The 18,386-nt window shown below is 44.8% G+C and overlaps 2 protein-coding genes across 5 annotated transcripts in view; one reads left to right on the top strand and one right to left on the bottom strand.

Annotated features, from left to right (window-relative positions):
- The window catches only part of LOC139532761 (sperm-associated antigen 17-like), a 39,202-nt gene extending 28,929 nt beyond the window's left edge, over positions 1 to 10,273 (top strand). The window contains exons 28-45 of the mRNA XM_071330771.1: positions 669 to 826; positions 1,019 to 1,216; positions 1,665 to 1,819; positions 1,968 to 2,098; positions 2,189 to 2,322; positions 2,562 to 2,744; positions 3,798 to 3,911; positions 4,568 to 4,616; positions 4,748 to 4,832; positions 6,418 to 6,465; positions 6,569 to 6,671; positions 6,972 to 7,065; positions 7,200 to 7,292; positions 8,000 to 8,160; positions 8,878 to 9,056; positions 9,246 to 9,306; positions 9,394 to 9,541; positions 9,816 to 10,273. Coding sequence (XP_071186872.1) covers positions 669 to 826; positions 1,019 to 1,216; positions 1,665 to 1,819; positions 1,968 to 2,098; positions 2,189 to 2,322; positions 2,562 to 2,744; positions 3,798 to 3,911; positions 4,568 to 4,616; positions 4,748 to 4,832; positions 6,418 to 6,465; positions 6,569 to 6,671; positions 6,972 to 7,065; positions 7,200 to 7,292; positions 8,000 to 8,160; positions 8,878 to 9,056; positions 9,246 to 9,306; positions 9,394 to 9,541; positions 9,816 to 9,967 — 2,246 coding nt within the window. The 3' untranslated portion in view covers positions 9,968 to 10,273. The remainder of the gene's footprint in view (positions 1 to 668; positions 827 to 1,018; positions 1,217 to 1,664; positions 1,820 to 1,967; positions 2,099 to 2,188; positions 2,323 to 2,561; positions 2,745 to 3,797; positions 3,912 to 4,567; positions 4,617 to 4,747; positions 4,833 to 6,417; positions 6,466 to 6,568; positions 6,672 to 6,971; positions 7,066 to 7,199; positions 7,293 to 7,999; positions 8,161 to 8,877; positions 9,057 to 9,245; positions 9,307 to 9,393; positions 9,542 to 9,815) is intronic.
- A 72-nt stretch (positions 10,274 to 10,345) lies between these two features.
- dmd (dystrophin) overlaps positions 10,346 to 18,386 on the bottom strand; it is a 290,129-nt gene continuing 282,088 nt past the window's right edge. For all 4 annotated transcript variants that reach the window (XM_071330767.1, XM_071330769.1, XM_071330768.1 and 1 more), the window contains 5 exons: positions 17,762 to 17,920; positions 16,812 to 17,055; positions 14,618 to 14,732; positions 13,436 to 13,525; positions 10,346 to 12,337 (listed from right to left, as the gene is read on the bottom strand). In XM_071330767.1, the coding sequence (XP_071186868.1) occupies positions 12,240 to 12,337; positions 13,436 to 13,525; positions 14,618 to 14,732; positions 16,812 to 17,055; positions 17,762 to 17,920 (706 nt within the window). In that variant the 3' untranslated portion in view covers positions 10,346 to 12,239. The remainder of the gene's footprint in view (positions 12,338 to 13,435; positions 13,526 to 14,617; positions 14,733 to 16,811; positions 17,056 to 17,761; positions 17,921 to 18,386) is intronic.

The following is an 18,386-nucleotide window of genomic DNA, read 5'->3' as shown; positions in this document are numbered from 1 at the left end:
TATGTGACTAATACAATTTGATTTGATTTGATTTGATTTGATTTGAGGAAGGATAGTTCATGGTGTGATAATGTATACATTGTGTTACCAGGGGAGAGGTCCAGCAGCAGTGTGTGTAGGAAGGATAGTTCATGGTGTGATAATGTATACATTGTGTTACCAGGGGAGAGGTCCAGCAGCGGTGTGTGTAGGAAGGATAGTTCATGGTGTGATAATGTATACATTGTGTTACCAGGGGAGAGGTCCAGCAGCGGTGTGTGTAGGAAGGATAGTTCATGGTGTGATAATGTATACGTTGTGTTACCAGGGGAGAGGTCCAAGCAGCAGTGTGTGTAGGAAGGATAGTTCATGGTGTGATAATGTATACATTGTGTTACCAGGGGAGAGGTCCAGCAGCAGTGTGTGTAGGAAGGATAGTTCATGGTGTGATAATGTATACATTGTGTTACCAGGGGAGAGGTCCAGCAGCAGTGTGTGTAGGAAGGATAGTTCATGGTGTGATAATGTATACATTGTGTTACCAGGGGAGAGGTCCAGCAGCAGTGTGTGTAGGAAGGATAGTTCATGGTGTGATAATGTATACATTGTGTTACCAGGGGAGAGGTCCAGCAGCGGTGTGTGTAGGAAGGATAGTTCATGGTGTGATAATGTATACATTGTGTTACCAGGGGAGAGGTCCAGCAGCAGTGTCTGTCATAAGGAGAAGGTGGTGATGGTGGAGCGGCTGGGGTTTGCCACGGTAACCATGTTCGGCGAGGACAGGTCCTGCAACGTGTTCTTTGGAGACGGGAGCGTCGTCACCGCCACCTGCAACGGAGCGTACCAAGTAAGAGAAACCGGGGGTGAATGTTAAAAGTCCCTCCTCCATTCCTCCCATCGTCTTCCCACCTCCTTCTCATAACGTGGAGAGCATCGGAGGAGAAGATCCAAGCTTCCTTTCATGAGTCTAGCAAATGACTGTGTTCTGAGGTGCTCTATTCATTCTAGGTGACTCTCCGTGTCCCCGTGTGCCCTCTAGGTGTACCCGTCCAGTGTAGGTCTGCTGTTCATCAACCAGGACGGTAGTTGTGTGTACACGTCAGACCCTGAACACAGCCCAGCCCTGAGTTTAGCCAGCTGGAGTCCCAGAGAGCAGCCAGCCAGCTACAGGATGAACCACACCTTTACCTCAGACACACTGTGTGAGGTCACAGACCACCACGGGAACCTCTTCCAGGTGGGTCGGCTCTAAACACGTCCCTTATGACACCCATGTTCCCTTCTTATAGCCTGGTCCCAGATCTGTTTGTGTTGTCTTGTCATTTGGCTTGACGATGACCATAGGAGTTGGCAAGACAGCACAAACAGATCTGGGACCAGGGCATAAGGCTTGTGCACTACATAAGGAATAGGGTGAGATTCCAGCCAGATTGTTTTCCCATCAGGCCAAGTGTTCAGAGGATTATCGTACGATACACTGAACTCTGCAAGCGCCGGAAATGTTCATTTTGAAAACTTGTTTGACAAAGTGAATTAGGAAACATCCCTGTAGGATTCCTAGGGCATGTGTAGTGCATGTGTAGGGCATGTGTAGGGCATGTGTAGGGCATGTGTAGTGCATGTGTAGGGCATGTGTAGGGCATGTGTTGTTATAGTGACAGTGCATCAAATGGTCCTGTGTGCAGGTGATGAAGGATGGCCAGGCATCAGTGGAGATCTCTAGCCCTCTGGACAGCAGAGTGGAGGAGGAGGAGATGGAGGAGGAGATGGAGGAGGGAGGGCTGCCAGAAGAGAGAGAGCTGGCCAAGCATCCTATTGGACGTAAAGTCCACATTCCCAGGTAGGCTTCAGTAACTCTGCTCCTCATCTGTACAGTGTAACTCCTTTTTCATTCCAATGTCCCCCAGGCACCTTTTAACCCGTTTAGTGTTCCAGCTGGGCTGAAGCATGATGGGTACTGTCTCATCCTCTATATCCATAATAAACAGGTTGTTCATGGCCCATGAGGATGGTTCAGGCACAGAGCTGCTGTACTCTCAGACAGTAGAGGAACGTCTGTATGAGGACTACTCTGACCCTGCTGTCGCCCTGCTTAAAGAACCCCTCCCAGGCCTACAGGGTAGGATTCCGATCATTACTCTACCTCCATAGACCTGTTTCCTCCTTGTTTACCCATAGACACGTCTATGGTCTCCTCCCTGTCCTGCAGGTGTGCTGGGTATAACGGTGCTGAGACCCTCTCGTCAGGACGTGTGGTCCAGATGGGTCATCCAGAAACAAAACAAGGACATCATCCCCACCAACCTCCAGTCCCGTCGCTGGGACAACTTCCCCTCAGTAGAGGTAGACTGAGAAAATCAAAGAAAAAATGCAGTTGAAATAGACGCATAAAGTATTAGCAAATCATGCTAGTTTTCACGTGTACTTGAATTGAAGGTAATTTTATACATGGTCCAAACACACTTTAGTCATAGGGTTTGATGATTTTGATACCTTAACATTTAAATAAATAAATAATAAACTACTTTATGCCATAAAAACATATTCTTTAAACATCTACTGTAAACCCCCCCCCCCCCCAGAGGAAGACGCCAGGTCCTCCGTTCGGGACCACCCTGGGCCGGGGTCTGACCCTGAGAGAGAAGCCTGTTTCTGAGGCCTACAGGTCCGTGCTGAGCTGTCCTGATACCCTGGAGGTCCGACAGCTGCTCCAGTACCAGCCCGTCAGCAGACAGCTCCGCAGGACTCTGGAGACTCGCCTCAAGGTACAGCACTGTAGCTCATCTCACTGTCCTGTGTGTATTCTTTAAGGCAGTCTCCATTAAAGCAGCCTTAACCCAGTGTAGAAGCAGATATAGTCCAATGTCTGGCCATAATACTAATCAGCATTTGGTGGGTGTTTATATTTGTCCTATTTCACTAATGTACCAGTGTGTATTATACGCGTGTGTGAATTGGAAATGTGTTTTGTTGCATATCCCAACTCCCCCTGAGACAATTAGGGTTAAGTGCCTTGCTCAAGGGCACATTGACAGTTTTTTTGTCACCTTGTCTGCTCAGGGATTCGAACCAGAGACCATTAGGTTACTGGCTCAATGCGCTAACTGCTAGGCTACCTTTATATAGATGTTCCATCACAACATGTGTTTGGTATGTGGTGTAATCTGAATGTCAACATGTGTTTGGTATGTGGTGTAATCTGTATGTCAACATGTGTTTGGTATGCAGTGTTTAACCTGTATGTCAACACGTGTTTGGTATGCGGTGTAATCTGTATGTCAACATGTGTTTGGTATGCAGTGTAATCTGTATGTCAACATGTATTTGGTATGCGGTGTAACCTGTATGTCAACATGTGTTTGGTATGTGGTGTAATCTGTATGTCAACATGTGTTTGGTATGCGGTGTAATCTGTATGTCAACATGTGTTTGGTATGCGGTGTAATCTGTATGTCAACATGTGTTTGGTATGCGGTGTAATCTGTATGTCAACATGTGTTTGGTATGCGGTGTAATCTGTATGTCAACATGTGTTTGGTATGCGGTGTAATCTGTATGTTGTCCTCCTCCTGTACCTGGTCCTGTCTCAACATGTTGTCCTCCTCCTGTACCTGGTCTTCCTCCTGTACCTGGTCCTGTCTCAACATGTGGTCATCCTCCTGTACCTGGTCCTGTCTCAACATGTTGTCCCCCTCCTGTACCTGGTCCTCCTCCTGTACCTGGTCCTGTCTCAACATGTTGTCCTCCTCCTGTACCTCCTCCTGTACCTGGTCCTGTCTCAACATGTGGTCCTCCTCCTCCTGTTACTGGTATTGTAGGAGTACATGGAGCAGGTTGTCCAGAGAGAGAACCTGACAGAGAAGATGCAGCTGAATGACCCTCGTACTGAGGAGGAGAAGGTCCACGCTGCTGACCTGCTCAAATTGGTTCTGGTCAGTCAGTACACACACACACACACACTTACACATACAAACACACACACACACACACACACACACATACTAACACACACACACACACACACACACACACACACACACACACACACACACACACACACACACACACATACGAACACACACACACACACAAACACACACACACACACACACAAACACACACACGTACTGAGGAGGAGAAGGTCCATGATGCTGACCTGATCAAATTTGCCCGAATTACTCAGGTGCTGTCGTATTCTGTTACCCGGGCGATGTAGTATTCTGTTACTCAGGTGCTGTCGTATTCTGTTACTCGGGTGCTGTAGTATTCTGTTACTCAGGTGCTGTAGTATTCTGTTACTCGGGTGCTGTAGTATTCTGTTACTCAGGTGCTGTAGTATTCTGTTACTCGGGTGATGTAGTATTCTGTTACTCGGGTGCTGTAGTATTCTGTTACTCAGGTGCTGTACTATTCTGTTACTCGGGTGCTATAGTATTCTGTTACTCAGGTGCTGTAGTATTCTGTTACTCGGGTGCTGTAGTATTTTGTTACTCAAGTGCTGTAGTATTCTGTTACTCGGGTGCTGTAATATTCTGTTACTCAGGTGCTGTAGTATTCTGTGACATCATGTGCATTTTTCCCTCCTCAGTCACTTCCAGAGTCAGAGCACCCCACTATAGAGAACAGAATCTGCCCCGGTGAGTCCTTCATTTTGGCTTGGCACTTCTATGGGGCTTGGAGATGATTTCCTAGCTGTAGCAATGAATTGGATAAGGGAAAAGGAATGGTGAGTTGAATAGGGAGTGTGTTTGTGTTTGTTCCACCTCAGTGGATGCAGCCACCCTGTACATCCAGGCAGTGAAGACTCCAGCCCTGCAGACGGAGGCCTCGCTCTCAGAGAAACACACAGACAGGTGGGTCAGAACTAGCCTGGTCCTAGATCAGTATCAGAACTAGCCTGGTCCTAGATCAGTATCAGAACTAGCCTGGTCCTAGATCAGTATCAGAACTAGCCTGGTCCTAGATCAGTATCAGAACTAGCCTGGTCCTAGATCAGTATCAGAACTAGCCTGGTCCTAGATCAGTATCAGAACTAGCCTGGTCCTAGATCAGTATCAGAACTAGCCTGGTCCTAGATCAGTATCAGAACTAGCCTGGTCCTAGATCAGTATCAGAACTAGCCTGGTCCTAGATCAGTATCAGAACTAGCCTGGTCCTAGATCAGTATCAGAACTAGCCTGGTCCTAGATCAGTATCAGAACTAGCCTGGTCCTAGATCTGTATCATAACTAGCCTGGTCCTAGATCAGTATCAGAACTAGCCTGGTCCTAGATCTGTATCATAACTAGCCTGGTCCTAGATCAGTATCAGAACTAGCCTGGTCCGAGATCAGTATCAGAACTAGCCTGGTCCGAGATCAGTATCAGAACTAGCCTGGTCCTAGATCAGTATCAGAACTAGCCTGGTCCTAGATCAGTATCAGAACTAGCCTGGTCCTAGATCAGTATCAGAACTAGCCTGGTCCTAGATCAGTATCAGAACTAGCCTGGTCCTAGATCAGTATCAGAACTAGCCTGGTCCTAGATCAGTATCAGAACTAGCCTGGTCCTAGATCAGTATCAGAACTAGCCTGGTCCTAGATCAGTATCAGAACTAGCCTGGTCCTAGATCAGTATCAGAACTAGCCTGGTCCTAGATCTGTATCATAACTAGCCTGGTCCTAGATCAGTATCAGAACTAGCCTGGTCCGAGATCAGTATCATAACTAGCCTGGTCCTAGATCAGTATCAGAACTAGCCTGGTCCTAGATCAGTATCAGAACTAGCCTGGTCCTAGATCAGTATCAGAACTAGATCTGTATCAGAACTAGCCTGGTCCTAGATCAGTATCAGAACTAGCCTGGTCCGAGATCAGTATCATAACTAGCTTGGTCCGAGATCAGTATCATAACTAGCTTGGTCCTAGATCAGTATCAGAACTAGCCTGGTCCTAGATCAGTATCAGAACTAGATCTGTATCATAACTAACCTGATCCTAGATCTGTATCATAACTAGATCTGTATCATAACTAGATCTGTATCATAACTAACCTGATCCTAGATCTGTATCATAACTAGATCTGTATCATAACTAACCTGATCCTAGATCTGTATCATAACTAGATCTGTATCATAACTAGATCTGTATCATAACTAACCTGATCCTAGATCTGTATCATAACTTGATCTGTATCATAACTAGATCTGTATCATAACTAGATCTGTATCATAACTAACCTGATCCTAGATCTGTATCATAACTAGATCTGTATCATAACTAGATCGGTATCATAACTAACCTGATCCTAGATCTGTAGGACATCTTTCTCATGAGTCTCTTATTAGTAGGGGTCTTATTTCCCCTGTACTAATGGGTTCAGTTCAGCTATGAACATAAATATCTCCAGCTTTGAACCTTTTCCATGATCTCCTCATCATATTACAAACTCCTGTTTTACAGCTTCAGTGAAGAGGAACCGGTGTGGAAGAGCAGGATAGAGCAACACAGGTAACTAACTAACTGCTCTGTGTTATAGAGCTGACATAGTCACATCTTTCCCCACGAATATTTATGTTATTAATGAATGTTTTAATGTTGCTGTACTGTTCAGACAGGAGCTGGACGAGGCGAAGGTTTACAGAGAGGCTCTAAGGAACAGAATCATTCCTCCTTATTTCCACTCAGAGAAAGGAGCAGGTTTTGAGTATTCGGAGGTGACACAGCTTTCTCATCAATGGATTGTATTCAGCACAGCTACGTAATGCCTGTTAACAGTTCCAGTAGATTCATTAATACGCATCCATTGTCTCACAGCCCAGCCAGTCAATTTATAAACTTAATCTCAACTGTAAAAAAGCGTCTAGACAATATTTCCCAATGCTACTAGCCTAGCATCTGGTTTGGTACAGAGGAGGTTAATATAAGCTGCACTGTGTGCCTCTCTCTCTGTTGCAGATTGTATTCAGCTCAGCTACTGTACGTATATAAAACAACTCTCTGGGTTTTCCCGTCAGGTCCCTGATATGAGATCTCTGTCTCAGGACCTTCCTCCATTCCCCAAGACTCCCAACTCCCAGAACTACCTCAAGGATGCCCCTCGAGAGACAGGTTAAATATAGGCGACATTTATAACAATACTAATGATATTGATTATACAGTATGGAAGCATTGTGTCATTTTATCCTTCATTAAGAAAGTGACCCTGTTTTGCATGTTATTTGTTTTTGTGTGTGTTCTTGAAGCAGCCCAACGACCTTTGAACCCCACGCCCTCTCACGCAGCAGGAAGTGATGTGCTGCCTAGGAGACCCACCAACCCCACCCCTCAAACTGCAGGTCTGCTCAGTACACGACTTAGACTTGGGTTAGTGTTAGGGTAAGAGTGGCGACAGCTAGTCTTACTGGGGTTCGAGTCATAACGAAAAAGACATTACAGACAAATTACTTTACAATTTGCATAAATGTAAAAACCTTAATGTGTGTGTGTGTGCGTGCGTGTGTGTGTGCATCTATCAGTTACACATACATGTCAGTACATACACACAACAAGTATGTATGTACTGCGGCGTTGTGCCGTGAGGTATTGCTTTATTCGTTTTTCTGGATCTTTGGACTTTCGTTTTTCTGGATACCTGGTGGCATGTCTGGTAGGCAGGGTTCGTACAAGGTGCTTGAATTTGTCCTGGACCTGGGGACTTTGAAAAGACCCCTGGTGGCATGTCTGGTAGGCAGGGTTCGCACAAGGTGCTTGAATTTGGCACTCTGAAATTCAGGTACTGGAATATCTTGAAAATCAGACATTTACTCAAGTTGGTAGTTAAAAGTTGTCCCACCTTGCCATCTAAAGATGAATGCACTAACTGTAAGTGGCTCTGGATAAGAGCGTCTGCTGAATGACTAACATGCCAAATAGCATTCTATTTGGTCAAACACCATTTTCCCAACAGTTTGCAGACACCTACTGTATATAAATCAGTCACCTCATCACGGTCTTGTATCTGTTTCTCTTACTGATATGTAGCTCTGTGTGTGTTCTCCTGTAGGGGACGGCTCTCATGGTGTCCCTACAGGGAAGCAGCAGCATGGCGGTGGTATTGAGCCTGGCAGTACCCAGGTGGACGTGGCAGGGAACCCACGCAGACACAGAGTCAAGCTGCCAGCCTCCATCCTCAGCTCCAAACCCTTCAGCGTGCCCAACCAGCAGGTAACACATGCACGCACATGCACACACACACTGTGACGTACATACATATACACACACACACACTCACACACACACGCAGACGGGTGCACACACTAGTGTTCCTCACCCACCCAGTGAGAGGTGCATATGTCGATTGAGGAAATGTTTGTGACTGTAGGTGTGAATGTTGTGAATTGATGGGAGTGGGCTGGGGGACATATGGGAGGTGGGTGACTGTAGGTGTGAATGTTGTGAATTGATGGGAGTGGGCTGGGGGACATATGGGAAGTGTGTGACTGTAGGTGTGAATGTTGTGAATTGATGGGAGTGTGGGCTGGGGGACATATGGGAGGTGGGTGACTGGGGCCTTAAATATAATCTGTTTCATGGAAGATCTGAGCTCTAGCGCCATTGAAATTTAAAGGGAAATGTTCACGGAGACTGCTTTCACGGGAAACACTGCATATGTCGGATCAGTCAGAAATGACCTTTCACATTTTAGTGCTGCTATAACGTGGATCTTTCGCGATATGGATTTAATGTAGCCCTGGGTCTTCTAGATGCCACAAGACGGTGTTATCCTGCTGAGCTAAAGCCTAGGCTGTAGCCCAGGGAGCTAACACAAGTCTTCTGGTCGGTTAACACTAATGTATCTGTCCTGCCAGTTCAATAAGTCACAGCTTACTGAGCTAGAGCCTAGGCATTACCATGGGGACCTAACACGAGTCTGGCTCTCAGTTCCTGTGTGTAGAGGAGCCGGTGAGGAGGAAGGTGAAGACTGCGTCTGTGACGGGGGGGCAGCTCGTCCCACGGGGGTTTGAGCTCCTCCCAGCAGAGGTCCAGTTTGGGGCCCTAAAGGAGGGCTGCACCTACAGCGTCCCCGTGCTCATGAAGAACGTGGGTTTCCACACCTGCAGGTCAGACCAGACACATAGATAGAAATAGATCCATGAACAACTAGTGTGGCTGTTTGTGGACATGTCTGTCCCAGATGGTGGTGCAGTGAAAATGACAAGGTTTAAGGTCTTGGTCGTCAGGGTGTGTTCTTCTCCGTCTATGTTCTGGTAAGTTCAGCGACTGTTCTGTGTTGTGTTGTGGTACTTTAGGTTCAGTGTGAAACAGCCATCCCCTGGTACTGGAATCAGAGTCATCTACACCCCTGGACCTGTGAGTTCTACTGAGCAGAGTGATAGTTACCGTAGTCAGCTATTCACTTCCTGATATGACTAAATTGACGCCTGACCTTTGTTGCAGGTGGCTGCTGGGATGAAGACTGAGCTTCAGGTGGAGCTGTGTGCCATGACTATAGGTCTGGAGGAGTCTGCAGAGGGAGAGGTCTACATCTCCCACCACATCCACATCAAGACTGAGACTGAGATCTTCTACCTGCCTGTCTTAGCTAATATCCTTCTCAAATGGCTTCTAGTCCCATTTTATTTGGATAGTCCCCTACGGATAACTTCCTAGGGTTATCAATATTTCCTATAGAGTTGGTAGCCTCAGTGATGTTTTCATTGTGCAGTGAGAGATCTTACACTAGTAGTGTAATGGTTATGGTTATAGAATAGCTAAAGTGAGGACATGATTGGTTTTTAGAGTTAATGGCAAAGGTCAAAGTTTCTCTCAGTGAAAGCAGCGATGGTCTCTGTTGTCCCCTCCTTAACAAGTGGTCTCACCCATCCTCCCTCAGCGTATGTATGACACCAGGACCAAGGATCATACCAACGGGCTCCAGACAGGGGTATCCAAGGTCCGCCTCATCTCCTCCACCCCCTCAGTCAGACGTGGAGTGGTCCTCCCTCGCAGACCTCTTCTCTCCACCATCTGAACACTGGAACTAATCACTCTCTAGAATGCCCTTCAAGCCAATCAGAAACCAGTATTCAACAATGCCATGGTATAAGAACAGGAAGTCATGTCTAACGGATGCTAAGGGCTGTTAAGGGTTTTACAAACGTTCCCTCCCCACTGAAACGGGATCTTTTCCTTCCACTTCCAGGTGAAATTCAATCAGACGGATTGAGACAACTTATATAAAACTACTTTCATCGTGCTTTGGTCACATACTGCCGTTGTTTGATGGCTGTTGAATAGAATACAATGAATCTTAGCAATAAAGAACAGTGATATAACACATTCCTTGTTTTTCCTGTGAGTGAGGTGGTGTGTGTGTGTGAAATGGCTTTAGAGAAAGACAAGGAGGAGCTCAAGTCAACATCACCGCTTTATTGATAGACACAGTAAAGCATTTTTATAATACAGTAGTAAGGCATATATTTGGTGGAATTTGATATGTTGTGAAACAAATGAGTTATTGAAAAAGATGGATAATACAACTCCAGGGTTAGAAATGAATAACGCAGTGTATTGGATTAATGAATCATTATCTTTGATCATGCTGCTATACCATGGTGCAAAAACAAATACAAAGGTGTTGTCATGAAACTATAATATAATCCTGAAGAATACCTTCAATTGGTTGGATTTTAAATAAGCATGGGAATATTTAATCACCTGTGATCTCACACACACTGATAACGCCCCCACAGCATGCAACTCCATAAAGGAACACACAAATGAAACAAAACAAATGCATTATCACACAGAAGATCAACTCTAGTCTGTCCAGGATGGATAACAGTAGTGCACCCTGGTCCAGTTTCCTTAACATGTCTGACATTTCATTTCTATGTCTTAATGAACCGCTGAGGACAGTACAGAGTCTGTATCTGAACACATTCAGATTGGAGGGAGTCATTCCATTTCAAAACATGGATGGTTTCTTTAAGATGGCATCCAGCTACGCTGAGGACACTACAGTGTACGTATCTGGAGGGAGTCATTCCATTTCAAAACATGGATGGTTTCTTTAAGATGGCATCCAGCTATGCTGAGGACACTACAGTGTACGTATCTGGAGGGAGTCACTCCTCCATTTCAAAACATGGTATCTTTAAGATGGCATCCAACTACAGTAGAATATTTTCTGCACCTTCCTAGGAAGGGAAATAGGGGATGGATCAGAATGAAAAAGAATGTGAAAGTTGGGTTTTGACCAATTAAAACGAGGTAGAGCTTGCATTACCGGGCGTTCTAGAATCATACACTTGTATCTTAAAACACTCCCAATCACACTAGGAGAGAACTCAGATCAAACCAAATAGATTTCAAATCAATAAAATAATCTCAGGATTACAAACAGCTGAATGTCACACTGTACCGTAGCTCTATTTTAAATGGTATTAAATTAATTCCATAATCCTACAAAAGCACTATGAATAGCTATTAAAACAGCACTATTACTTTCTTTCTGTCAGTGTTAAAGGCCCAATCCTTAATTTGAAAAACAATAATAACGGCTGTTAATATCCCAGATTGGCCCTTTCAGTATGTGCTCTATGGGTCCTCATGGTAGATTCAACACATAGGAGTGGACCAGAGCTGCGGTGAATGCAGGCAAAGGGCATAGAATCATATTATGATCATCAAACAGACACTACTAAAGAAAAAGATGACCTATGACCTATGGATGGATGGATGGTTTGATAAACAACAAGAGGTGCATCAGCCCAAAGCAAAAGCTATAATGCAATGTGGAAAATAGATTACCTTCACACACACACACATCCTTGCGTACCAAGACACACACAAACGTGCATACATACACACAGTCAGTCTCTCTACGCTGAAAGGGTACAGGATGACTGCATTGCCTTTACAGTATATCATGTTTTGTTGTTATAATAAACATAGTTTTGTAATATAAAGCACCCTTATGTTTACAATCTTTCTTTTGATACAAATGTTGTGAAATGCGCTCCATACAAAGAAATGGAAATACGTTCACAAGATTTACACATACTTTTTCTTTCTCTTATTTTTTTATACAATTGCATAGAAGTTTAAAAACCTGCCTTTTGTTAATAAAACCATTTTCAATACTTTTAAGAAACTACTGAAATCTACAAGTTTTGTAATGCTGATCCTTCACAAAAATATATGTATTTTTCTCTTTGTAAACGTGTCCAATCCAGTTGTTTTGACTAGAAAAGCATGCGGGGGGGCTGGGGAGTGGGTAAGGGGCGGGCCCTCGTCTGCCGCTACTCGCCGCTCTGTTCGTCCGTCATCACGTTGACCAATGACTCCATGGCTCGACCCAGGTCATCTGCCATGTGGAACAGACTGCCTACACTCAGTCCTGGAGAGGAGGGACAGAAGGGACCGTCAGACAGACTGACAGACTAACAGACAGACTAACAGACAGACAGACAGACAGACACTCTCACCCAAATATTAAACACGCATGAATGCATATATTAAAATACTAACGTAAACAATCCCACCCCACCCCCTCGAACAAACACTAAATACACCAAGAAATATAGAGGAATAGAGAGGAATAGAGAGGAATAGGGAAGAATAGAGAGGAATAGGGAAGAATAGAGAAGAATAGAGAGGAATAGAGAGGAATAGAGAGGAATAGGGAAGAATAGAGAGGAATAGAGAGGAATAGAGGAATAGATAGGAATAGAGAGGAATAGGGAAGAATAGAGAGGAATAGGGAAGAATAGAGAGGAATAGGGAAGAATAGAGAGGAATAGAGAGGAATAGGGAAGAATAGAGAGGAATAGAGAGGAATAGGGAAGAATAGAGAGGAATAGAGAGGAATAGAGGAATAGATAGGAATAGGGAAGAATAGAGAGGAATAGGGAAGAATAGAGAGGAATAGGGAAGAATAGAGAGGAATAGGGAAGAATAGAGAGGAATAGAGAGGAATAGGGAAGAATAGAGAGGAATAGAGAGGAATAGAGGAATAGATAGGAATAGGGAAGAATAGAGAGGAATAGGGAGGAATAGAGAGGAATAGAGAGGAATAGGGAAGAATAGAGAGGAATAGAGAGGAATAGAGAGGAATAGAGGAATAGGGAAGAGGAATGAAATAGAGAGAGGAGAGAAGAGGAGGGAGAACTGGCCAGGAGAGGAGGGTACAGTAGACGGGGCTGGTGACCCCACTGACCTCTCATTGGTTTCCCCTTCGACCTCCTGGGTCACAGAAACAGAACAGGGAAGAAGGAAACAAAGAGAAAGGAGGGAACAATCAGAGGACTGAGAGGAAAAGGGTCCATGTACTTCAAGAGGTCAAAGTGTAGAATGAATAACAGTACTCAAGATGCCACTGAGGCTGATCCTACTGTTTAGATCATTAGGAGAATGAACCTCCTGGACTGGAGTTCTAATATGAGGTGATGTGTGCATCTATGGAAATTGATTGTGTCTGTGTGTGTGTGCGTCCTACCTTGGCTGTGTGGGAAGGAGTTGTTTAGCTGCTCCATCACCTCCTCTAGCCCCAATGCATCTTGGGATGGACTCGACAGCTCATCGTCACCTACAGCAAAGAAAATGATTACAACCAGTACAAAGACTTCATAGGGAAACGTATTTTTAAAACCAGTACAAAGACTTCATAGGGAAACGTATTTTTAAAACCAGTACAAAGACTTCATAGGGAAACGTATTTTTAAAACCAGTACAAAGACTTCATAGGGAAACGTATTTTTAAAACCAGTACAAAGACTTCATAGGGAAACGTATTTTTAAAACCAGTACAATGACTTCATAGGGAAACGTATTTTTAAAACCAGTACAAAGACTTCATAGGGAAACGTATTTTTAAAACCAGTACAAAGACTTCATAGGGAAACGTATTTTTAAAACCAGTACAAAGACTTCATAGGGAAACGTATTTTTAAAACCAGTACAATGACTTCATAGGGAAACGTATTTTTAAAACCAGTACAAAGACTTCATAGGGAAACGTATTTTTAAAACCAGTACAATGACTTCATAGGGAAACGTATTTTTAAAACCAGTACAATGACTTCATAGGGAAACGTATTTTTAAAACCAGTACAATGACTTCATAGGGAAACGTATTTTTAAAACCAGTACAATGACTTCATAGGGAAACGTATTTTTAAAACCAGTACAATGACTTCATAGGGAAACGTATTTTTAAAACCAGTACAATGACTTCATAGGGAAACGTATTTTTAAAACCAGTACAATGACTTCATAGGGAAACGTATTTTTAAAACCAGTACAAAGACTTCATAGGGAAACGTATTTTTAAAACCAGTACAATGACTTCATAGGGAAACGTATTTTTAAAACCAGTACAAAGACTTCATAGGGAAACGTATTTTTAAAACCAGTACAAAGACTTCATAGGGAAACGTATTTTTAAAACCAGTACAATGACTTCATAGGGAAACGTATTTTTAAAACCAGTACAATGACTTCATAGGGAAACGTATTTTTAAAACCAGTACAATGACTTCATAGGGAAACGTATTTTTAAAACCAGTACAGCATCAACCTGACCAGAGCGTCCCAACAGATGACATAACACTGTAACAACCAGCCTGGTCCAGTGGGCTCATAGCTGGTGATATTGTGCTGAGTGGAGTTCCAGTCTCACCCATAGTCTCTGTAGTCTGGCTGCCTGCGACACGCATCAGAGGCAGACTGGTGTCCGAGCGCTGGGACGAGGTGGAGGGAGAGGACAGGGCTGTACCGTTCACCTTGGAGTCAGTCTGGAGACAGACACAGGCATTATCCCACACACTCATTAGTCTGGAGACAGACATTATCCCACACACTCACCAGTCTGGAGACAGACACATGCATTATCCCACACACTCATCAGTCTGGAGACAGACACAGGCATTATCCCACACACTCATCAGTCTGGAGACAGACACATGCATTATCCCACACACTCATCGGTCTGGAGACAGACACAGGCATTATCCCACACACTCATCAGTCTGGAGACAGACACAGGCATTATCCCACACACTCATCAGTCTGGAGACAGACATTATCCCACACACTCATCAGTCTGGAGACAGACACAGGCAGTATCCCACACACTCATCAGTCTGGAGACAGACACAGGCATTATCCCACACACTCATCAGTCTGGAGACAGACATTATCCCACACACTCATCAGTCTGGAGACAGACACAGGCATTATCCCACACACTCATCAGTCTGGAGACAGACACAGGCATTATCCCACACACTCATCAGTCTGGAGACAGACACAGTGTATATACAACAGTATGTGGACATGTATAAAATCAAGCACACAACCATGCAACATTTCTGCCCTGCTAGAACTGCCCCGGTCAACTGTTGTTGTTATTGTGAAGTGGAAACATCTAGGAGCAACAACGGCTCAGCCGGGAAGTGGTAGGCCACACAAGCTCACAGAACAGGACCACCGAGTGCTGAAGCGCTTAGCGTGTAAAAATCATCTGTCCTCGGTTGCAACACTCACTACCGAGTTCCAGCACAAGAACTGTTTGTCGAGAGCTTTATAAAATGGGTTTTCATGGCTGAGCAGCAGCACACAAGCCTAAGATCACCATGCGCAATGCCAAGCGTCGGATGGAGTGGTGTAAAGCTCGCCGCCATTGGACTCTGGAGCAGTGGAAACGCATTCTCTGGAGTGATGAATCATGCTTCACCATCTGTCATTCCAACGGACAAATCTGGGTGTGGTGGCTGCCAGGAGAACGCTACCTGCCCCAATGCATAGTGCCAACTGTAAAGTTTGGTGGAGGAGGAATAATGGTCTGGGACTGTTTTTCATGGTTCGGGCTACGCCCCTGAAGGAACAGCATACAATGACATTCTAGACGATTCTGTGCTTCCAGCTTTGTGGAGAAGGCCCTTTCCTGTTTCAGAATGACAAGGCCCCAATGCACAAAGCAAGGTCCATACAGAAATGGTTTTCGAGATCGGTATGGAAGAACTTGACTGGCCTGCACAGAGAACCTGACCTTAACCCCATTGAACGCCTTTGGGATGAATTGGAATGCCGAACATCAGTGTCCAACCTCATTAATGCTCTTGTGTCTGAATGGAAGCAAGTCCCCGCAGCAATGTTCCAACATCTAGTGGAAAGCCTTCCCAGAAGAGTGGAGGCTGTTATAACAGCAGAGGGGGGACTAACTCCATATTAATGCCTATGATTTTGGAATGAGATGTTCAACGAGCAGGTGTCCACAGTCTTTTGGTCATGTAGGATAGATGGATAGACAGACAAACAGACAGAGTCGTTTTAACTGGTTTTGGACTCTGTGTCTGGTGTGATCTGGTGTGTGTGCTCGCATGTGTGTGTCCTTTCTGTATACTGCGTGTATACTGTGTGTATACTGTGTGTATAGTGTGTGTGTGTATACTGTGTGTATAGTGTGTGTATACTGTGTGTGTGTGTATACTGCGTGTATACTGTGTGTATACTGTGTGTATAGTGTGTGTGTGTATACTGTGTGTATAGTGTGTGTATACTGTGTGTATACTGTGTGTACAGTGTGTATACTGTGTGTACAGTGTGTATACTGTGTGTATAGTGTGTGTATACTGTGTGTATAGTGTGTGTGTGTATACTGTGTGTACAGTGTGTATACCGTGTGTATACTGTGTGTACAGTGTGTATACTGTGTGTACAGTGTGTATACTGTGTGTACAGTGTGTATAGTGTGTGTATACTGTGTGTATAGTGTGTGTGTGTATACTGTGTGTACAGTGTGTATACCGTGTGTATACTGTGTGTATACAGTGTGTATACTGTGTGTGTGTGTACAGTGTGTGTTTCAGTACCTGTTCCAGTAGCTGTCTGAGCCGGTATAGCTGTGACTCCAGTTGTTTGTTATGGTCCTCCAGGATCTGCATGCGAGCCTCCAGCCGTCCTTTGTGCTGCCTCAGCAGTTTGGCCTCGGCGATCAGCTCGGCGTCCCGGGGGCTCTGGGGCGAAGCGGGCAGCATCTCCGGGGGTGAGGGGAGCGGGGACAGACCCTTGTGGTCGTGGGCCTTCTTCAACTTGTCATACTCAGCCTGTAGCTTCCTGAGAGGGAGCGGACAGCGGTTAAGAGCGTTGGGCCAGTAACCGAAAGGTCACTGGTTCAAATCCCTGAGCCGACCAGGTGAAAAATCTGTTGATATGCCCTTGAGCAAGGCACTTGACTGACATGTACACAACGGGACTCGACTCTAGCCTGAAATCCAGAACCTGTTTCCTAACATTCCACTCCGTGATTTACCAAGGAGTTGAATATTACCTCAAACAGACTGGTACCCAAGCTAACTCAGCTCAGTCTAGTCAATTAATCCCTCAATCAAATGATTTTGTATCTGTTTTACAACAACATCAGTCACAAAGTGCTTTACAGTAACCGGCCTAGATCCAAAAACCTCACTATCAACTCAGTTTCCACTAGTTACCACAGCCACAACGTCAAAATTGGCTATAATATCGTCAAATGTCCTTTTAGGTTTTAATTTAAGATTAGGCATAAGGTTAGCAGTGTGGTTAAGGTTAGGGTTGAGGTTAGGTTTAAAATCAGATTTTTTTTTAAATAGGTGGGGTTTATGACTTTGTGGCTGTGGTAACTAGTGACGACCTATCAACCCACAAGACAACCGTAAACCGACTGTCTGACAACTGTAGAATCGTCTGGATCCAACATGGACGTTCGATGGAGAAGCTTGTCTACATCAATTTGTCTGTGTTGGGATCAGCTGGTATGAATGTGTCACACTGTTCCCCTCACCTGTTGTCTGACTCCAGGTCGATGAGCACCCGCTCCAGCTCCCCCTTCTCCTCACTCTCCATGGAGATGAGGATCTGGGCGGGGCTGCGTGGCTGGCTGAGGGGAGAGCCCTGGTTCAGACTCTGACAGTAGTGCTGAATCAACAGGTGTTCATCATCACTACAGTGATAGAAGGAGGGAGAAGGAGAGGGGGGGGGACATACACACAGAGAGAGGTTGCTATTAGCTACCAGTCACACCTAACAGCCTCACAACGGCCAGCCAATCAACTAACAACATTCCTTTTCAGTGCCACAAAGACAGAGAGCCAGAGAGACAGAGTGGAGACAACCAGCTATAAATTGACACATTTACAACAGATTGTTGTTCACTATTCAATTATATTTGATTCAATTCAATGTTCAGTTATCCACTCTGACAAATACATATCCTTTGAGATGTAGACCTGTTGGCTTGGGGGTAGGGTTAACATTGTGATATCATTCTGGCTGTTGGCTTGGGGGTAGGGTTAAAGTTGTGATATCATTCTGGCTGATGGCTTGGGGGTAGGGTTAAAGTTGTGATATCATTATGGCTGATGGCTTGGGGGTAGGGTTAAAGTTGTGATATCATTATGGCTGATGGC

This window comes from Salvelinus alpinus, chromosome 10, assembly GCF_045679555.1.
Source record: "Salvelinus alpinus chromosome 10, SLU_Salpinus.1, whole genome shotgun sequence".
NCBI classification, from domain to species: domain Eukaryota; kingdom Metazoa; phylum Chordata; class Actinopteri; order Salmoniformes; family Salmonidae; genus Salvelinus; species Salvelinus alpinus.
This window is presented reverse-complemented; position numbering and strand designations above follow the sequence as displayed.